Source organism: Neolamprologus multifasciatus, chromosome 23 (genome assembly GCF_963576455.1).
Source record: "Neolamprologus multifasciatus chromosome 23, fNeoMul1.2, whole genome shotgun sequence".
NCBI lineage: Eukaryota > Metazoa > Chordata > Actinopteri > Cichliformes > Cichlidae > Neolamprologus > Neolamprologus multifasciatus.
The window spans coordinates 17722565-17743342 of record NC_140460.1 but is presented as its reverse complement, the minus strand read 5'-3'; the positions used below and the strand labels follow the sequence as shown (position 1 = coordinate 17743342).

Sequence of the window (20778 nt, the reverse complement as noted above, 5' to 3'; positions counted from 1 at the left end):
TATATGCATTTATGGCCACTTCCAGGCAGCCTACAGTGTTTCATAATAACAAATAAACCCAAACAAAAATAATGCAGTTCACGTGACCTTTCCAAGCGCGCGTGAACCCACTATTTGAACCCCGGAACACCGTACCATCAGCTTGCATAACCACTCGTATAATCGGCGATCACAAGGAGTCTACACGACTGGCTTTATTAAAGGTAAGTGGAAAAAATATGTTGGCCACCCTCTGTGCCACTCAAAGCGTACCTCTCACCTCTGTTTATCTGCCCAGTCGACTAAAAGACGCGCAGCCATGGTAACCCAGCGCAACACGTGTGAGATCTAATGGTGGTTGTGCGTGTATGTGCTTATTTACTTATCTCACATAAGTATTTATCTCTGGGTACCTTCAAAAGTTTTTAACCCAATGGCAAACTGTACATTTTTTGAATGAACATAAAAATATCATGGAAAGGACACACACGCACGCACGCACACACACACACACACTTAACCTACCATTTGGTTTATTTAGTTGTCAGACGGCCTTATGATTTTAGGTTTGCACAGGGTAGAAGGCAAGCCAGTCTTCGGACAAGTCGCAAAATCATCAAAAACAAGGTGTTTTCTAATACCTTTGTATACAGTGTTGAGCCTATCCCTCTTGATGGTGTCGTCAATCTGGCTAAACAGACGGAGCATAGCTCTCCAGTCGCACCACTGTATAAAAAACATGTCCTTAAACCATGTAGTGCGCTCTTCTATGCTTAGAGGGTAAGCATTTAACCTCCAGTTTTCAACCCCTCTGGCAGCAATAAGACTTTCCCCGTCATCACATACATTGAGAAAAATAAAGTCATCAGGGCTGCGGTTGAAACGATCAGCCTCGACCCAGTAAAGCTCAGGGCCTGTCGGACTGTTCCACTTGGAAACATACAGTATCTCTGGGAAGCCCACATTGTCCAAGTCCGCACAAACAACAGTGCGAAAGAGTTTCCAGTTTTTAGTAGACATGGCTTGTGATTCCCTCCAAAGCAGTCCCTCACCACAATCTACACGAAGCATAACTGCTCCACTGGTATATTTAACGGTATACACATACCCATTACTGCCTCGATATTCTAACTTAAATTCAGTCCCATCTACGACGTTTTCACAGCGTTGTTTTTTACAATGAGGGCCCCGGGTGCGTACGCCTGTAGACGTACCTAGAGCGGCTGTGGCTTGGGCGATGTCCTTGCTACTCGTCATGCTTGATACCGATGTCATCCTGCCCTCCTTAGGTAGAGGTGTCTGTCTGTGTTCCTTAGGTCGAGCTGTTGATGTTCCAAATGGTGAAAGAGTGCAGGTATATTACTACTAATGTGAAAACACATCCTAGGTCAGGGGTCGGCAACCTGCGACTCTGGAGCCGCATGCGGCTCTTTTGTCCTTATACTGCGGCTCTGGGTGGTTTGGGAAAATAAATTAGAAGTATTTAGCTGAAGTGAATTGTATTTGTGTTTAGTTCTTTTTTTAAACTTGTAGTTCTAAATTGGAAGGTTATTGTGATTTTGAAATATAAAAATAAAATTATATTATATTATTTTTTCACCGCTCAAAATAAGCGTCACACTCGCGGAAGCCGGTATACCCGCCGAAACGCCGTGCATTTATCGAGACTTTCGACCCCCAGGTAGGCCAGTTATGGATCTTCGGATCCACATTATGTTAGCAGCTCCACCATGAACTATGTTAAAACAAACACCGCTCACGCCTCACAGATGACAGCTTACAGTCCTGCGTAAAGATGAAAGCCCCGTTTTGCAGATGCTGTGCGCCGAGGTTCGGGACCATAAGTTTTATTGTAAACATATCACGGCAGACCCGACGATGTTTGCATGAATACGCTTTTCAGCATCTCTTTATTGACCACTTTTCACACACGGTTGCTGCATACAGCCGGCTGTAGCTTTTCAGCTCACAGCCCGACAACACAACAGCACAGAGAGCACAGACGTTAAGGTGGTGAGGCGTGATTGCGGGTGCCGCTCAGGTGCGTCCGCCTCTCCTGCAGCGGCGCTGCAGACCACGCCCCGCCACACACATTAACCTGGTAAAATACATATTTAGGCAGAATTTTGCAAATATCTATTTTTCCTTTTTTTTTTTTAGCAGCATAGTGCTTTTTCCCAGTTATTTTTTACAAGTCAGGTCAAGGCTCCAAAAGCCCAAAGGCGATATAAGGGCGGCGGCTCACAACAGTTTTTGTTTGCTGGATCATTTTAGTTCAGCTGGGTGTCTTTCCTTTTGTTATATTTCATTTAAGAGTTCAAAATGTGTTAATTACATAAATAAAATGTAATTTTCTCTGTAGCACTTCATGGATTTCATAAGCAACACAGCTTATTTGCTCTGTGGATTCTTTTGAAAAGCAGTTAAAAACTTTTCTGTTCAAACAAGCCTTTTGTTGATCTATGTATTTTATATTCTTTACATTATTTACATTTGATCTTTTACATTGTGTATAATGTCTATTGATTGTATTGTTTATTTTAATATTGTGTACAGCGCTTTGTGACTGCCTGTCTGTGAAAGCAATAAATAAACTTTACTTACTTACTTTAGTTGTTCACACAAAGCATAAAAGTAAAAACAATATATACAGTGTTATCTTCATTTTAGATTTCAAAAAGTATTTGCGGCTCCCAGTGTTTTCTTTTGCGTGGAAACCGGGTCCAAGTGGCTCTCTGGGTGTTAAAGGTTGCTGACCCCTGTCCTAGGTGATCTTGATTCAGAGTTCTCAGAGACTCACAGAGATGTCTCTCTCTGTTAGTCCTGCAGTCTTAATATGAACACCCCAGAGCTGAGAGTGTTTTCAGCAGCTCTCTGGTCGAGCGCAGGCCACATTCAGTGTGTCAGTGAACGCTTCCTCCACAAACTGACATGAAATGATTTTTATATCATAACAAATGTGTGAGGTAAAATAAGAATCCGAGCAAATAATTGCATGTCACTTGTGCAGCCAATGTCTGCTTTGCATGCTGCTGCTGCAGCTTAGAGCTCTCGCGTGTCTGCACTAGGTGAGAAAACTTGCTCACACAGATAAACTTATTTAAGCGTATCTGAAGGCGGAGCACAAAAGGCCATCAGACTGCTAAACACTTCATACACACCTCACCATCACTTACCGGAACTTCAACATTATGCACTCCATACTGTAAATAAATGCCACTTTTGCACATTTTGCACATTTCCAACTGCCACTCTATATATTTAATTTTATTTAATTTTCCACACACGTAGATATACATATTTAGTATACATATTCAGTAATGTGCATACACTCATATATATTTGTACATATATTTATTGTTATAATCCTCAGATTTACCTATTCTCATATTTTGCTTGTTCTTATGTTATTGTATTGTATTTTGCACACCTCTGTTGCTTGCGAAGCTTGCGCACAAGAATTTCACTCACATGTGCTGTACCAGTGTACCTGCACATGCGATGTGACAATAAAAGTGATTTGATTTGAAAAGAGGGTGGCGTCCTAAAGTGATTGGTCACTGTGATGGACACTTCAGGTTGCTGCTAAACTGAGTTACACTGTGGCAGCAATAGAAACGCTGTTTTAAACTGTATTTGTTTACAATTTGAAAAATAAAGTTTGCCGAATGAATTATCAGAAGTTATTGTTTGTGGAAATACTGACAACTGTCACTCGATTATAGAATGTTGAAGAAATATTTTAAACCAGAGGATTCAAAGGCATGTCCTGAAGCATCTGCACTGCTGTCTCATTAATCTGTTGGACAGTATCACATCGCTTCTGGGATGGGAAGCATGCATCAATCCTAAGAAAAAGGTCAAACTGTTTCTTAGTCTATTGATTAAACTTAATTTTATAAAATGTGTCTATGTTGCTGCCAGTGAGTTTCACTCAGTGAAACAGCTGTACACATCTGGCTGCAGAGGTTCACTCACTGTGAGTTCAGGCTTCACTGTAACAGTTCGTTCATATGATATTTCAGGTTAGCTGAGCAGACAGTCTGTGAGGTGCAGAGAAGAGAAGGATGTGACACACAGTCTTTGGTAAGGAGCTGAATGGTCTGAAATAGTGTATCATAAATATAGTTCAGGTTGTTGCTATCATGCTGTGTAAATGTACACAAGATGCTTGTAGCTGCTGCGTGCTAGGGGTTCTACGTTTTTATGCTTATTATGTTATTTCTGTGCTGCTAACAACTCAATTTACTTCAGTTGTCTGATGTAGATCCATCACTCTGGGCCTGGACCTGCAGACCACAGGGAAACATCACACATCTACCTGCTGTCTGTTTCACTGCTCAAATATATTTTTTTAAACTGCCTTTATGAAATTCTTTCAATTTTTTGTTTGCAATCATACACACGATGCAGTTATTGACCTACACTGATTCACTTTGACTGGAAGCTTCATTCCATAAATATTCAGTCAATTTAACACATTGGAACAAAAATGTAAACATTTCAGCTGAGACAGATGAACATCATGTGACTATTTCATCAAGTGTGATGCTTTCAATGACCACGTTCCTTTTAAATACAGTTACAGTGTCATTTGAAGAACTTCTTAGTCATCATTACTGCTGTTTGAGTGTGTGCTCATTACTGTTATCTCTTTAGTACTTTTTGAATTTAAGGTACATTTTGGGAGAATCAGTTTTATTAAAGCTTTCTCTGTATTGTGTGTTGTACATTCCACATTTTATCTACAAATCTGATCCTTGGAAAAATCCAGGAGAAAACATGAAACGAAAGGAGAAAGAAGAGGCAACTCCTCCATATTATCAGCATTTTCTCTTGTGCACCATCTCTGTCGTTACTTAGGTCACAACCAATCACTTCATGGTGGTTTTAGCTCAGGAGGTAGAGCAGGTCATTTACTGGTTGTAAGGTTGATGGTTTGATTCCTAGTCTACATGCCAAATGTCCTTGGGCAAAATATTTACTTGCGTTGCTAACATTCCCACTCCATCAGAGTGGGAATGTTAGTTAGTAAGTACGGTACTTAAAAATCATAGAAGAATGTGGCATGCTGTATTAAGTGCTTTGAGTACTCTGGAAGAGTAGAAAAGTGCTATATGAAAATCAGACTGTATCTCTTCCAGTTGTGTTCCTAGTCTGTTTTGTTTGGTGGAGCAGATTCAGCTTTCAAACTTACAGCCTTTATAAGGGCACCTGACTTTATGTTGTACTTTGAAGTGTGCAGTACACAGGTGGGTAAAACAGACAGTCTCGGAACAAGAACAGCAAATCCACATGACATACAGCGAAACAGAACTGGCATATCTGTAAACAACGAAATACTTCGGTTCCTGCAAAAATCCAATGTTTTAGCCTGTAATGCTTAAATAGCTGCCCTCTTTTGAAAGTAAACAGGGCAATACTTCCACTTCCAAGGCATCTCTTCCTGGGATTTGAAATACAACAAAGAAAAAGCAAATAAGAACACAGAAGATTCAGTCATAGCAGCACTATATCTATACCTTGGATTCAATCTGGATCAGAGACCTGCTTCAGACTGAGTAATGTGAAGGCCATAGACATGTCTAGCTTTTCCTTTCTGATTAGCTGAGTAATGTTACACTATGGTAATGAATATGACCGAGCAACTTGGACATTTAAGCCTAAAATGACATCACTTTGACATGCATAACAGCCACACATTGTGATGTTAGGGAACTGATAGTTTAATTGGAACAGTCCAAAAGCCTGTCAGTGAGGCAGGATTAGATGCACTGGCTCCTTTTACCAGGCAAATTACCATAGCGACTGATGTCAATCACATCAGCTGGCCATGAACATGTAAGTGGACCTTGCTGAGTTGAAGATGTTTACAAGGAATCATTTAGAACAATTTTATACGTCAACTGATTGAATCCATGAATCTGAAAACGTGTTTCTGAGTGAAAGAGACAAACATGTACAGACTGAACTATCTGTTCAACAGTCAGAGTGTTTCTCTAACAGGAGGACACTCTTTACACTCAACTCAGCACAGAGTCACTGAGGAACCAGGAGACATGAGCATAAACCCAGGATAAAGGGTTTCAGTGAATGTGGTGTTGAAGGTGTGGAGGTGGATCAGAGTGTCAGAGGAGACTCTGTAGAAGGACAGAGTGCCAGCAGGACAGTCCACATACACTGCTACTCTGTTAGAGACAGAGGAGGAGGAGGAGATGGATGTCTCTTTCTTATTGTGACAGACATAATGAGGACCATCGTCAGTGCAGTACAGACTCCAGGACTGATCATTGTTTCCAAACAAACAGTCATAACTGAGTCCTTTCCTTCTGATTTTGCTGTAACTCACTGATAGAAAAACTGTTATTCTCCACTCGACCTCCCAGTAACAGCGACCAGTTAGACCATTTCTACACAGCAACTGCTCATAAACATCAAATCTGTCTGGATGATCAGGATATGATTGAACCTCCTCCACACGTGTCACCTTCCTGTTGTTGTCAGACAGTTTGAGGTTTGTGTGTACTGTGTTTGGGTCGATTGTGAGTTGACAGGAATCTGATGGAGAGAACAAACACAATCCAGCTGCAGTTATTGATCCATCATCTGTTCATTGATTGACACTTTGATCATGAGTCCTGATATCAGAGATGTGAATGAGTGATGCTTTGTTTTCATGAATCACATTAAAAGCACACTTACACTTCCTCAGACCTGGTCTCAACCATCGGACTCCAGCAGGCTCCACCCTGAAAGGAGGAGGGGAGTCAGACCAGCACAGTCTCTTTCAGCATGTACACATGGACATTACATCACTCTCATACACATACTGTTAGACACTAATAAAGGAACAGTCCAACATTTTCACAACTACACATCAATCCATATGTGGATCAAACTGTTGATGATCTGGCTTCTTATTGCTTTGATTTCTGAATCTAAAGAGTGAATGCAATTAAACCAGGAACCACAAATCTAGGCATTCAAAGTTGATAAAGTACCATGAAGTTTTGTAGGGTCAAGCATCACACCAAATCTGGTATATATTGTTTCTATTTTATACAGTACATCTTTGAAATTATACATTCCAGTTATGGCAGCTCTTGGTGTGGTGATTAGCACTGTTGCCTCACAGCAAGAAGGTGCTGAGATCCATTCCATCACCTGGCCAGGTCCTTTCTATTTGGAGGTTGCACAGGTTCACTGTGGATTCCTCCCACAGCCCCACTGGCCAGCCCACTGAGGTGGCTGGTATTGGAAGAGGCAGGCTGGCCAGATCAGGCACTGCAAGGAGTATTTTTGCAAGCACTAAAAGTGCATGAAAGATCAGCTCGCTTCTCGCGATGAACCCGCCTCTTTCGAGGATTTAGTTTCCCTTTCCCTCCAGATAAACAATGCCTGTAGAAGAGGGAAGCTGCGAAAAAAAACAGACTCCACAGGCCATTTCCTCGCTGTCTTCGTGTTAACTTCCGCTACACTACCAGTACAAACATCCACCCCAGTTATTGCCTCTTCTGTCACAGATTCTGTGCTGGAACCCATGCAAATTGGGCATTTCCAGCTCTCAACTGTTTTTAATGGTAAAAAAATGGCCTGCATTTGTATAGCGCTTTACTCAGTCCCTAAGGACCCCAAAGCGCTTTACACTACATTCAGTCATTCACACACTGGCAATGGCAAGCTACATTGTAGCCACAGCTGCCCTGACAGAGGCGAGGCTGCCGGACACTGGCGACCACCACCAGCAGTAGGCAAACATGGGGTTAGTATCTTGCCCAAGGATATTTGCAAGAGGATGCAGGAGAGGATGCAGAGTCAACCATCACTGGGATCGAACCACCAACCTTCTGATTAGTGGCTGACCTGCTCTGCCACCTGAGCTACAGCCACCCCATAATGTGGCTTGCCTGATCACTTTCTAGTGTCCTGCCCCAAATGGTTAAAAAGCTCCACCTGCAGGTATGTTCTGGGATACAGGTGGGCAGATCAGTTACTAATATTAAACCCTGGCTACTGCTCCCTGTGTTTTTGCAGGATTACCAGGCTACTCCAACCCCTTCAGGCTCTCGCTGATTTCGGTGATGGTCATGCAACTGTTTAGCTAACTCTCAATCAACTTGTTGATTGAGAGTTAGCTAAACAGTTGCACACTCCTCTCCTAGCACTCAAACTTCCCATACCACCCAAAGCTATTAATCATAATCAAAATAAATAATCAAGTGTTTGCACACATCACTCATCAAACTGAAACTGTCATGCTAGTTACATCCTGTAATAATAATAATAATAATAATAATAATAATAATAATAATAATGAACAGCCAGGAGAGTCACTTACCTTTTTCCCATTCAATTTTCCCAACTTATTCTCGGTTTCCACTGGTTAACTCTCATATAGAATGGCTCTAGATCTTACCTCCATCCCATTAGAGGACCGTGACCTACAGGAGGTGTTCAGCAAACAAAAGGCTAACTCACTACCAACCCACAAGACTGTATGACTTTCCCAGCGTTCAGGTCGCCAAGCAAAGCTTCAGCCATGTGGCTTTTTTTTTCTCGTCGCCTAACCCCAGCCCAAAGAACTATGATGTAGGTGATGGAGCGTTAACTACTCGCTTAACCTTAAAAACCTTAAAAAAGTAGATTGAATTCAACTGTACACAACAGTTTTCCTTCCAAGAAACATTTCATTACTTATCTGTATAACAGAAGAAGTCACTTAGATGAGTGATAAAACATCCGGAAAAACTAAACTTTTGGGCATGTCTTTGCCTGTAATTCAGGAATTAAGAGATTTTTTTATGTATAGATTTTTTTTCCAGTTATTGTTTCACTTGGCTTATTTTCAGCCTCTCTCAGAAGAAAACCAGTTTAAATTTTGTGCCAATCATCAGACAAAAAGTGAATTCACATCAGAGTGGAATTCATAAGATCAAAAGAATAAGCACTTAAAATTGTGTTCTGCAGGGGAATGATAAGTTTCATATCCTCCCTCTCTCTCTTTTTAAATGTAACTCATAAAACAAGCAAAACTACAAATCTGTACAAGTTACAGATGTCCTTCTAGGTAAATATACACAACTCTTTTGAAGTGATTTGAACTGTGAGTTAAAGGAGATGCAGAAGATGCAGAGTCAACCATCACTGATGCAGTCTCTCCTGCATAAAGTTCAGTTGCTCGTTTTCCTGTGTGGGTGTCTGATGCCACAAAACAGACTCAGAGCTATAACATCCTCCATGACTATGATATGGAACAGATGTGGGTGTGTCCTCATCTCCCAGAGGAATTCCAATTGTTGTCATAAAAAAAGAAACATGCACACACAAAAACACCTGAAAATATAAATATCAACCAAAAATCAGCAGTAACTTAATTACTTTATGAGGTCTGTGAAAATTATTTCCATATGATTTACAGTATATATCACAGCATCAAGGGTCTTTATAAGCACGGAGCATAGTACTAAAGTGAATCAGTTTCAGCTTTTGTTTTTCCATCCATAAATCAATTCTCTTCTGCTTATCCTTTTCAGGGTCGCAGGAGCCTATCCAAGCTGTCTTAGGGCGAATGGCAGGGTACACCCTGGACAGGTCGCCAGTCTTTTGCAGGCCAAACACATAGACACAGACACACATAGAATCATTCCACATCGAAAGACCTCAGCCTGATGGTGGAATTGAACTCAGGACCTTGTCACGGTGAGTTAACAGTGCTAACCACTGTGCTGCCCAGTTTTGTTTTTCATTATGCATATTTCAGTAATAATTAAATTTCATTATCTGTATCTTTACCACACTTGACTAGGTGTAGGTACTGTAGGTGCAGTAAATGCTTAAATTATGCTCTTTGGAATATACTAGACATTCAATGTTAAGATTCAGCACACTGTGTTTGGATTTTGATTAAATTAACAAATATGTATGTAATATTATGTAAAAAATAAAATTACACACTATCCGTGATCATCATTTATGTCTAGTTCAGAATAAATGTGTGCACTCACATATTAAAATAAATAAAGTCAATAATATCTGCTAAGACTGGAGATAATATAAGGAATGAGAGAACTGACAGCTATTATTTAAATCAGCCTGTCTCAGTTTTTTTAATTCTAAGTATCATAAAGTAATGTGGTAACATGTGGACTGATGTGTTTACAGGCAGCATTTTAACCACTAGTTTAAAGGCTGTAGGTTGCACCCTTCGATCTAACACTGTATAAATGTAACAGGGCCCAGTGCTGGTTCTAATAGTCTGAGCTACTTTAAGCTTTGTTTGTGAAGAGCACAGCAGCATGATCTTAAAAGAGTGGGTCTATGTGCTGTGACACTAGCATTAGCCATGTTAGCACGTTACCTTTAACACCTGGTCAGGCTGAGTCTAAAGGCGTACATTAGGAGGTTCAGCTCTCCATTTTACTGTAGGGTCCCTTCATTCTTCACATGTCCATGTCGGGCAGAGAGTACATCTGAAGGCTGAATGGCCTTTTTGCAAGCACACACACACTTTCTAGCATTGCAAAGCTATGAGTACAAATAGCAGTGTATAAAAATCCAGGCAACCAGCCTGTGCCTGTGAGTCCCTTAAATCACGCTGCGTGGCTAGTTTGCATTGCTTCAGGGTTTTGGAAATGAGATAATCCAATAACCAATCTGATAGCTGATCCAATAGTTAATCCCAGAGCTAATCCGATACCTAATATAATATACTAATATATTAGCTCATCTGTGAGCTGACGGGAAAGGGAAATGGATTTTCAAATGAGGAGTGGAATTGCCTTTTCAAATACCAGAAAGAAATCTTGGATTTTTGAATCCATTTATTTATTTCTCTCTCTTTTAAAATATGTTTAATATAAATTAAATTTAAAACATCTGCATGAAACAAACAGGAAGTGTGTGAGAGAGACAGGGAATGTTTCTAAGTCTTCCTCCTCTATCAGATATTCTCTCCATACCTAAGAGCGTCCAGTCTCCAGCATGGATCCTTCAGTCCAGCCGAAAGCAGCTTCATTCCTGAGTCACCTGAATGATTGTAGCTCAGGTCCAGTTTTCTAAGTTGGAAGGGGTTGGAGCTCAGAGCTGAGGCCAGTGACGTACAGCCTTCCTCTGTGATCAGACAGCCTGACAGACTGCAGACACACAAAACAACAATCCACCTCTGAACAATGATTTTGTGTTTGTCATATACAATAATGTCTATCCATTTCTAACCATTCTATTTTATTTTATTTTATTTTATTTAAAAAGGACAATTTTCAACAGACAGTCATTGTCATGTCAAGCTTTTTTACACTATGAGCCAACCCACTAAATTATTAGAGAGAAAGCCCAAACTCTCAGACAATCTGCTTTGAGCAGCACTTGGTAACTGTGGAAAGGAAGAACTCCCTTATAAATAAAGATCCTTCCAATAACAACAGGCTCAGGAAGAGGTTTAAAGGATTATGGTAAATAGAAGAAATAAGCAGAGAGACGAGAACAAAACACAAATGAAGGAGAGAGGGGACAAAAGTTAAATATTAATTGAACTTTAAACTTCAAAGTTTAAATATTAAAGTTAAATAAGTTTTAGAAATACTATAACTTGGCATTGTTGTTATTGCATCTTGTGTATTTTAATTTATATATTTTTTTTACCTTCATGAACAAACTTGTTCATGAGCAAAACTGCTTATTTTTCTTGAGCAACAAACTCCTCAAATTCAATATTTGGATTGTAGCAAAATCTGAATTACGAATTTGTGGAACTGATACTAAAACTCTAAACTAAAACCTGCCATTTATGAAACACTGTCTTTTTTTTACTCTGTGAGTGAGAAATGAGAAGTTGTTTTTTTGGTGGATACTCAGAAATTGAATATAGTTCTGGCCTTCCAACCCATCTCTAATTGCCTGGCTGTCCTCACTCTCAACAGCACCATCAGAATCCACATTGCTGTTGTCTGAATCTGTTTTGAATCAGTGACGCGTGAGCAGAACAACTGAGAGGAACAGGCCTTTTGTTGGCTAAATTAATTCAGGTACATCAGCACAAACTCAACTACCACGTTGATTGCTGTAGAACAAATGGCCTGATTAAACAAAACATGCCACAAGAAACATAACCAATACCGTACTTTTCTGTTACTAATTAAACAAAAATTTGACTGTAAAAATTCTTCTCACAGTACTTAGAACCTAATAGATGGATGGCTGCAAATTTACACCAGCTTAATGAGGGGAAAACTGAAGTCCTTGTTTGCGCTCATGACAGAATTTTATCCCAGGTAGTGAAAGCCCTTGGTCCTCTCTCCTACTTTAGGTTAAATCCTATATCAGGAATTTAGGTGTCACTTTGGACTCGACTCTTACACTGGATGGTCGTGTGAAATCTCTGGTTCGGTCTTGTTTTTGTCATTTAAGAGATGTGGCTAAGTTAAGCCCTATTTTATCTCTGACCTGGAGATGTTATACATGTATTTATTTCCTCACGCTTGGACTATGGTAACTCACTGTTATGTTTATGTATCTAAGCAAAGGATCTCTGGATTGTTGGCGGGTTGTGCAAAACACTGCAGCTAGGCTTCTGACAAAATCTTTTAAGTATTCACATGTGACACCATTGCTATCTTAGCTACACTGGCTTCCTGTTGAATTTAGAGTCCATTTTAAGATCCTGATCTTGACTTTTAGAGCTTTGCATTGACTGGCACCATCCTACATCTCTGATCTGCTACAGTTCTATCTCACTAGGACAGACCTTCCCAAAGTGTGGGGCCTGCCCCCTAGGGGGGGCGCAGAGCCATGGCAGGGGGGGCGTAAAGGGATGAAAAGGGGGGGGGGGGGGGGCAAGACGCTTGGACACTGCTAGCACGGGCGCCTACAGAAACGCAAAGCAGGAGATGAAGCATCGCTGAATATGTTTCCAAACCAACTTCATTCTAAGCCAAAGACTAGAAAATATGGTGAAGCATATCTTCCCTTTGGCTTCACCTGCACAAGTGCCGAGGTAGGTCTCCCTGCATAATTGGTTTTCCCTTCGTTGGGAGCAGCGCTGGGTTGTTTAAATCACGGACAAACAGTATCCCATATTCGTGATTTTTAGTTCACAAACACTTCTTGTAATGACTCTTGACATTTTGGAGATATACATACTATACTATACTTTATACAGTAAAGTTACAGTGGGATAAAAATAACATCAGGCTGATCCTGCCACAATTTGTTCCCTCGGTTCAAATCACGGACAAACAGTATCCCACAGCTGTTTATGTTTTTAAACCTATTTTGCACAGAGAGGCATTTTTTGAAAAATGAATTGATAGCAATGTTGAATATTATTACACAGAAAAAAAAAATACATGTAAAATAATTACACCGTGACGCCTCTGCCTTTGTAAATGGAGGGACAGTAACTGTGTATGCATATGTAAGCGTGTAAAACCTGCAGATAGTCAGATTAACAGTATTTTGTCTCTATCTACCATTCTGCAATTCATCTCATGTAAACAATAACGTGGCGCACAGCGTGACGTGAAAAAAGGCACATACCTTTGATGCTGCATGACAAACTCTGTATTCCTTGTCAACACGTAAACGCAAAAAAGGAGTTTTAAAAGTCTCAGTTTTCAGTGATTCGAAACGCCGTTTACGTGTGGACGAAACAGCTGCGTTTTCAAAAATACCCGTGTAGGTGTGGACGTAGCGTAAAAGAGTTTATTTTATTACTACCTGTAATTTATTGCAGATTACTTGTATTTGCTTAATTATTTACTAAATGTTTGAGGTGTGAAATAAACCGCAATGGAGCAAAATATGGGCGTGTGTGGTTGAAGGATGTGTGCGTGCGTGTGTGTGCACGCGGGGGGTGGGGGGTGGGAGGCACGAACATTTTTTTTGTAAAACTAAGGGGGGCCCAGCAAAAAAGTTTGGGAACCACTAGGAGGTCCCTGAGGTCGTCTGATCAGGGCTTACTTGCTTTAAAACATACTAAGAAGAGAACTAAGGGGGACAGAGTTTTTGCCACTGTGGCCCCTAGACTGTGGAACTCTCTCCCCCAAACCTTAAGAACTGAGGGCTCAGCAGTTATTTTTTAAAAACAACTACTTTGTGATTCTGCCTAGAAAGGTGCTATATAAATAAAATTGTATTTATTTATTTATTTAATAATCTATCCAAAGTTAAATTAAAGGTCACTTGACAATTTTAAAACGCTTAGTTGTTTATCAAATAATATCATTCAGAACTGAAATGATCAGCAGTGAAATATTTCACTTCTGACCTGAGAGTTTCCAGTGTACAATGTGGACTCTGTAGTGCAGCAGACAGAAGCTTAACTCCTAAATCCTGTAGATCATTGTTACTCAGGTCCAGCTCTCTCAGACTACAGGACTGGGAGTTGAGAACTGAGGACAGGGCACCGCAGCTTCTCTCTGAGAGGTTACAGTGACTCAGTCTGAAAGAAAGAAAGAAACAAATGAAATCAGTCAAATAAAACAAAAATTTGAAAATATGTAAAAATCCTGTAAAACTACTAAAGACATAATTTCTGACTTGTGACTGGAAATGCAATCTTCTCAGATCCATTTGTACATTTTGATAGCACATGGCAACATTCAGACAATGTAAAACAGTAACACTTTAATTTTTTAAACTTGTTCTGGTAACATCTCCCCTCCTGAAAACAATCTCTCCTAGTAGCAACTATCACACCCGCAGCAAGCAAAAGATACAATATTTTCCACTGTCAGAGATTATTTAAATGACTGCAGCTATTGTTGCACCCGACCAGTGCAGCTAGTATTCACACAAGATCACAGGGGTAATGCAGGACTGAGCGCGAGGCCTGGGTTTTGAAGTTTAGTGACTTGCCATACATAAAATAACAGTTCAGAGATCACAAAATGATACTAATGTTACTGAAATTAATACCAGTGTCTCCACATGTGGAATTACACCTTTCAGCAGTTAATCCTACTAAGGTGTTTTTGCATCACCGAAACATCTTTGTTATGTGTCAGACTTCTAAAGAAAATACCTTAAATGAAATATAATTAACTCTAACACACAATTTTAAATTAAATAAATTACTTAAGAAAACAACATCACTATATCTCAGAAACCAAAATGATATCTCACTTATTCTGCTACCCAAAATCAGAGTCCTAAATAAAAGGCCACTTGACAAGGCTATAAAGCATAGTTGTTTATAGAGGAAAATCATTCAGACTGTAAATGATCAGCAGTGAAATATTTCACTCCTGACCTGAGAGTTTCCAGTGTACAGTGTGGACTCAGTAGAGCAGCAGACAGAAGTGTCACTCCTAAATCATGTAGATCATTGTTACTCAGGTCCAGCTCTCTCAGACTACAGGACTGGGAGTTGAGAACTGAGGACAGGGCACCACAGCTTCTCTCTGAGAGGTTACAGTGACTCAGTCTGAAAAAAGAAACAAACAAAATAATGAAATCAATAAATAAAACAAAATTTGTGAAAAAATGTAAAAATGCCAACATGCAACACAATTAATGGTTAACAAAATAACTTCAATAAAACACAATTTCCCTTCTAGATCAGCACTTAGTCCTTGTAAGGTCCATTTCCCCCACCTTCTGATTCAGAAGACATGAATACAAACTGCAAATCTAATAAAAACATAATTTCTGACTTGTGATTAGAAACGTAATCTTCTCAGATCTATTTGTACAATTTAGAGCCAAGTGGACAGCCGAAACAGGAACATTCATAGCAACAAAGATGAGAGAAGACATCTTTTCAGTAAATATTATGCTGTCAGGAAATACCAAAGGTAGGTAAATTCTAGTTGTTGCGGCTTTTTGGTAAGACATGATTTGTACTCTTCTGCTGCTTAGGGCTGGGCCATATCATACTGTTCACGATAATACTGGTATAATGTTAGGCAATGATAAGAAAATGAAATATCGCGATAGAATATAAGTAAAATGCGCATGTGCAGTGCATTTGTTTTCATACGCACATGTCAGAAAAAGCATGGCGGCCACGGAGAATGAGAAGGGCGAAAGCAGATCGTTGAATAAAACAGATGAACCAGAATAGGTTTGTAAAAACGGGGCCAACTTCAGTAGTGTGGAACTGGTGAGGTTCTCGTCAGATACCCACCAATTTTTGGTAGAACATGCACAGGGTCAAAGCGTTAGCGCCGTCCAGTCCCACGCACGGGGCAATCCGCGTTAACTTGCTAACGGTGATTTGCCATGTCATTTTAACGAGATTGCTGAGAGCACTAATTTTAATACTACTTTGTTAAGCTATGAAGCCGCACCGCTTGATTGATTGTCGGAGCATTACGGCTACCGTAGTCACGTGCCTCATGGAGTAATACCGACTGTGATTCAACATAATATTAGTATTGTGTGTGTATAACCTCTTTTTAAGTTTTGTGGACATTATACATGGTTATGCTCAGGATATGTCGGCCCATTTCCACTGAAAATGCCCTTTGGTTTAACTGTCAGCATGGAATTTGCATTTGCACTGTAACATTTTTATATAGCTTTAATGCACATAAAAAAACAGCTGCTTGTTTAAGTTAAAATACATTGTTTGGGGTTTTTTTTGCACTAATAAAGTTGTAGAGTTGTTAAGTATTTTGTCTCGCGTCAATTATATTGTCAGTTATATCGTTATCGCAAATTTCCAAATATATATCATGATAAATATTTTTGGCCATATTGCCCTACCCTACTGCTGCTCTTTCTACACCTTGTGGATGAGTTGCTCTGATATCAAGAAACATGTACCTCATTCAAGTTTTTCCTCTAAACTAAAGTTTTTCCACACTCTATTCCAGCTACAAATCACAGGTGGAACCCTTCAAATCAAATCAAATCGATTTCTATAGCACTTTTAAAAGCAACAGAGTTGGCCAAAGTGCTTCGCAATTAGTTCAGAACATGACAAAACAATAGAAAAACAAATACAGATAAACGAGATGAGGCAATGACAATGTATACAACATAAAAACAAGACAAAAATAGCAAACATAAAAAAGGCCTGATGGTACTCAAACTGAACTCGAATTAAAAGCCAACATAAAAAATTAAGTTTTAAGGCATGATTCTAAAGACTGACTAAACTCTGAAGTACAAATATCATCTGTCAAGTTAGTCCAGAGTCTAGGCACTGCAACTGCAAAGGCCCAATCTTCTCTACGCTTCAATCGAGACCTCAGTTGTACTAAGAGCATCTGGCTAGACAATGTCATTGCTCTTTAAATAGAAAAGAAAGAAATAACTGTGCCCATGTGGATCCTTATCATTCAAGATCGTGAAAAGATTCTATACTCAGAGAATATTGATGATTTCATATGACAGAGAAGATTTGGAAGATGCAGGAGGTGAAGATTTCTCAGAACACTAGGCATTTTGTCTTCACTGTATAAAGTAGGGAATTCAGAAAAGGAGGGAGAAGTGGGGAAATGGACACAAAGGAAATGTCTTGGGCAGACTCAAACTCAAGCACTGGAGTCACAACTCTAACCTTCAGTACATGGGTCACATACTCAGTAAACTATAGTAGCAGTCAGCAGTTTGTCAGTTAATTTGAAGACGATGAGAATGGCTATGAGCCAATCCAAAAACAACCTCATCAGCAGCCACGAAAGGGGAAAAAAGCATTGAGACTGAATGGTCTTCTTGCCCAAGGAGTGAGCCACTGTACTCATTGTACAGGCCATCCAAGCTGATTTAAACTTTTGATCCCAGATACCACCTGGAAAATCATCCAAATTAGGAGATTTTCCCTGATCTGAATTGTGTTTTCAATTTAGTTGTAACAAAAGAAGAGCTGTTATCTGTGTGTCCACAATAAACAGAAAGACAATGTACATGTGTAAAGTCCAAAATCATTAAAAGCAATGGAAAAGCCTATTTTGGATAGTGGTGCAGTTTATCATCAAAGGCTGGCAAAAAGGACACCATGTTGGCAATAAATGGCAGTTGGAGTTGTTTTTGTATTTTTGTTTTTTGTGGGCGGATTATAATCTGGAGGAAATTTTATGGCAGCCATAGAAGAGACAACCAGGGAAAGTATGCTTAAGACGGAAGGAGCTAGAACTGCTTGTTTGAGATGCACCAAAGTCTGCACCAACAATTTGACAACTCCCACTTGGCAACAGTGTGAAGGAAAAACTCCAGGAGAATGAGGCTCAGGAGGTACAACCATCTGCTGTTAACAGTTTGGGGTGAGGAGAGAGCTCAGGTCAAGAATAGTAAACAAACACTGAAGCCCAAGGCACAGTGTAGTAAAAACTAATGATTAAATTCAAAACTGGTGCATGAACACATGGAAAGTAAAGTTTGTTTGTTTGTTTGTTTTTTAAAGACCAGTAACACAGCAGCAGCACTAATAATGATACTGCCATAGTTTTTGGATGTTGCATCACAAGAACATTAAGTTTATGAGACATTAAAAAGGTTACAGTTGTGTTAGAGTAATTGCCATGCTTTGGGACACAAATTCTTACAAAGACAGAAAGTCTGATTAAATAAATTACAGACTCAACTGCATGATAAAAGTAGAGGGATCAGTACAAATGTACTTACACAGCTTTGTTGGAGGCTTTGACCACTGGCAGTAGCCTCCGAAGAGCCTCCTCTGAAGCTGAGTATTTCTTCAGGTCAAATACATCCAGATCTTTTTCTGATGAGAGTAAGATGAAGACCAGAGCTGACCACTGAGCAGGAGACAGTTTATCTGTGGAAACACCTCCTGAAGTCAGTGACTGTTGGATCTCCTCTACTAGAGAACGATCATTCAGTTCATTCAGACAGTGGAACATATTTATGCTTTTCTCTGCAGACAGATTCATACTAAGCTTCTTCTTAATGTACTGGACTGTTTCCTGAATAGTCTGTGAGCTACTTAGTGTGTCTGGCAAAAAATTTCGTAGGAGAATCTGATTGGACTGCATTGAAAGACCCAGGAGGAAGCGGAGGAACAAGTCCAGGTGTCCATTTGGACTCTGTAAGGCCTTGTCCACAGCACTCTGGTGGACATGCTGTAGTTTTGGTGCATTAAAAAATTTTGACCACCAGGACGATGTCTGTTGTTCTTCCAGCAGATTGACTGCAGAGTTGATGAAGGTCAGATGGACATGAAGAGCAGCCAGAAACTCCTGAACACTCAGATGGATGAAGCAGAACACCTTGTCCTGGTACAGTCCTCTCTCTTCTTTAAAGATCTGTGTGAACACTCCTGAGTACACTGAGGCTGCTCTGATATCGATGCCACACTTTGTCAGGTCAGATTCATAGAAGATCAGGTTTCCTTTCTGCAGCTGATCAAAAGCCAGTTTTCCCAAAGACTCAATGGTCTTCCTGCTCTCTGGAGTCCAGTGTCGGTCTGTCTCAGCTCCTCCATCATACTTGACCTTCCTTATTTTGGCCTGAACCACCAGGAAGTGGATGTACATTTCAGTCAGGGTCTTGGGCAGTGTTCCTTTCTCTCTGGTTTGCAGCACATCCTCCAGAACTGTAGCAGTGATCCAGCAGAAGACTGGGATGTGGCACATGATGTGGAGGCTTCGTGATGTCTTGATGTGGGAGATGATCCTGCTGGCCTGCTCCTCATCTCTGGATCTCTTCCTAAAGTACTCCTCCATCTGTGGATCAGTGTACCCTCTAATTTCTGTCACAATATTGACACATTGTGGAGGGATCTGATTGGCTGCTGCAGGTCGTGTGGTTATCCAGATGCGAGCAGAGGGAAGAAGGTACCCCCTGATGAGGTTTGTCAGCAGCACATTCACTGAAGTGGACTTGCAAGGGTCAGTCAGGATTGTAGTTTTGTGGAAGTTCAGAGGAATTCGAGACTCATCTAGACCATCAAAGATGAACACAACTTGGAAGTCTTCAAAGCTGCAAATTCCTGCTCTTTTGGTTTCAGTAAAGAAGTGATGAACAAGTTCCACCAAGCTGAACTTTTCCTCCTTCAGCACATTCAGCTCTCTGAAAGTGAATGGAAATATGAACTGGATGTCCTGGTTGGCTTTGTCTTCAGCCCAGTCCAGAGTGAACTTTTGTATTAAGATTGTTTTCCCAATACCAGTCACTCCCTTTGTCAGCACTGTTCTGATTGGTTCATGTCTTCCAGGTGAGTCTTTAAAGATGTCTTCTTGCCTGATTTTTGTTTCTGGTCTGGCAGGTTTCTTGAACGCAGTTTCAATCATTCTGGCCTCATGTTCATCATTGATCTCTGCAGTCTCTCCCTCTGTGATGTAGAGCTCTGTGTGGATCTGATTCAGAAGCGTTGGGTTTCCTGCTTTAGCAACCCCCTCAAACACACACTGGAACTTCTCCTTCAGGTTAGATTTGAGTTTAAACTGACAGTTTTGAAGATCCTCTGAATTTAAAACAGGAAACAAGATGATTAGTGTAATCCATTTTATATAGAATGAAGAATAATACAATACACACACACACACACATATATATATACATATATATATATATATATATATATATATATATATATGTGTGTGTGTGTGTGTGTGTGTGTGTGTGTGTGTGTGTGTACACACATGCATACATACGTGTTTAGACCATTATTATACAGCACTAAATCACAACAATAGTCGCCTCAAGGTGAGACCAAGTAATACCTCTTGTTGCACTCATTACCTCTTATCCATCTTTAAAGCCAGACACTCCACTCAATGCTCAAGCTTATGTAGAAAGTTACACATGTTTTACTAGAGTGGGGCAAGACTGCAATTTGGGTCACCTGTGATGGTGCAACTGTGACTGTGACAGGCAACTCAGCCTCTTACTAAAAAG

General features: G+C 40.1%; 2 protein-coding genes across 2 annotated transcripts in view; both read right to left on the bottom strand.

The window, feature by feature from the left end:
* On the bottom strand, positions 1-2790 carry LOC146491315 (uncharacterized). Its single transcript, XM_085152700.1, has 2 exons — positions 2588-2790; positions 1-2369 (listed from the first exon to the last, which is right to left on the bottom strand). The coding sequence occupies exon 2, from the start codon at positions 1252-1254 to the stop codon at positions 517-519; it is 738 nt and encodes a 245-aa protein (XP_085008826.1). The 5' UTR covers positions 1255-2369; positions 2588-2790; the 3' UTR covers positions 1-516.
* LOC146491314 (NLR family CARD domain-containing protein 3-like) overlaps positions 2791-20778 on the bottom strand; it is a 31923-nt gene continuing 13935 nt past the window's right edge. Inside the window, exons 6-11 of the mRNA XM_085152675.1 lie at positions 18547-20344; positions 15227-15400; positions 14243-14416; positions 10938-11111; positions 6682-6728; positions 2791-6537 (exon numbers count right to left, since the gene is read on the bottom strand). Coding sequence (XP_085008801.1) covers positions 6008-6537; positions 6682-6728; positions 10938-11111; positions 14243-14416; positions 15227-15400; positions 18547-20344 — 2897 coding nt within the window. The 3' untranslated portion in view covers positions 2791-6007. The remainder of the gene's footprint in view (positions 6538-6681; positions 6729-10937; positions 11112-14242; positions 14417-15226; positions 15401-18546; positions 20345-20778) is intronic.

Excerpts from the sequence above, each read along its gene's own strand:
- LOC146491315 (XM_085152700.1), bottom strand. The coding sequence starts at position 1,254 with ATGACATCGGTATCAAGCATGACGAGTAGCAAGGACATCGCCCAAGCC.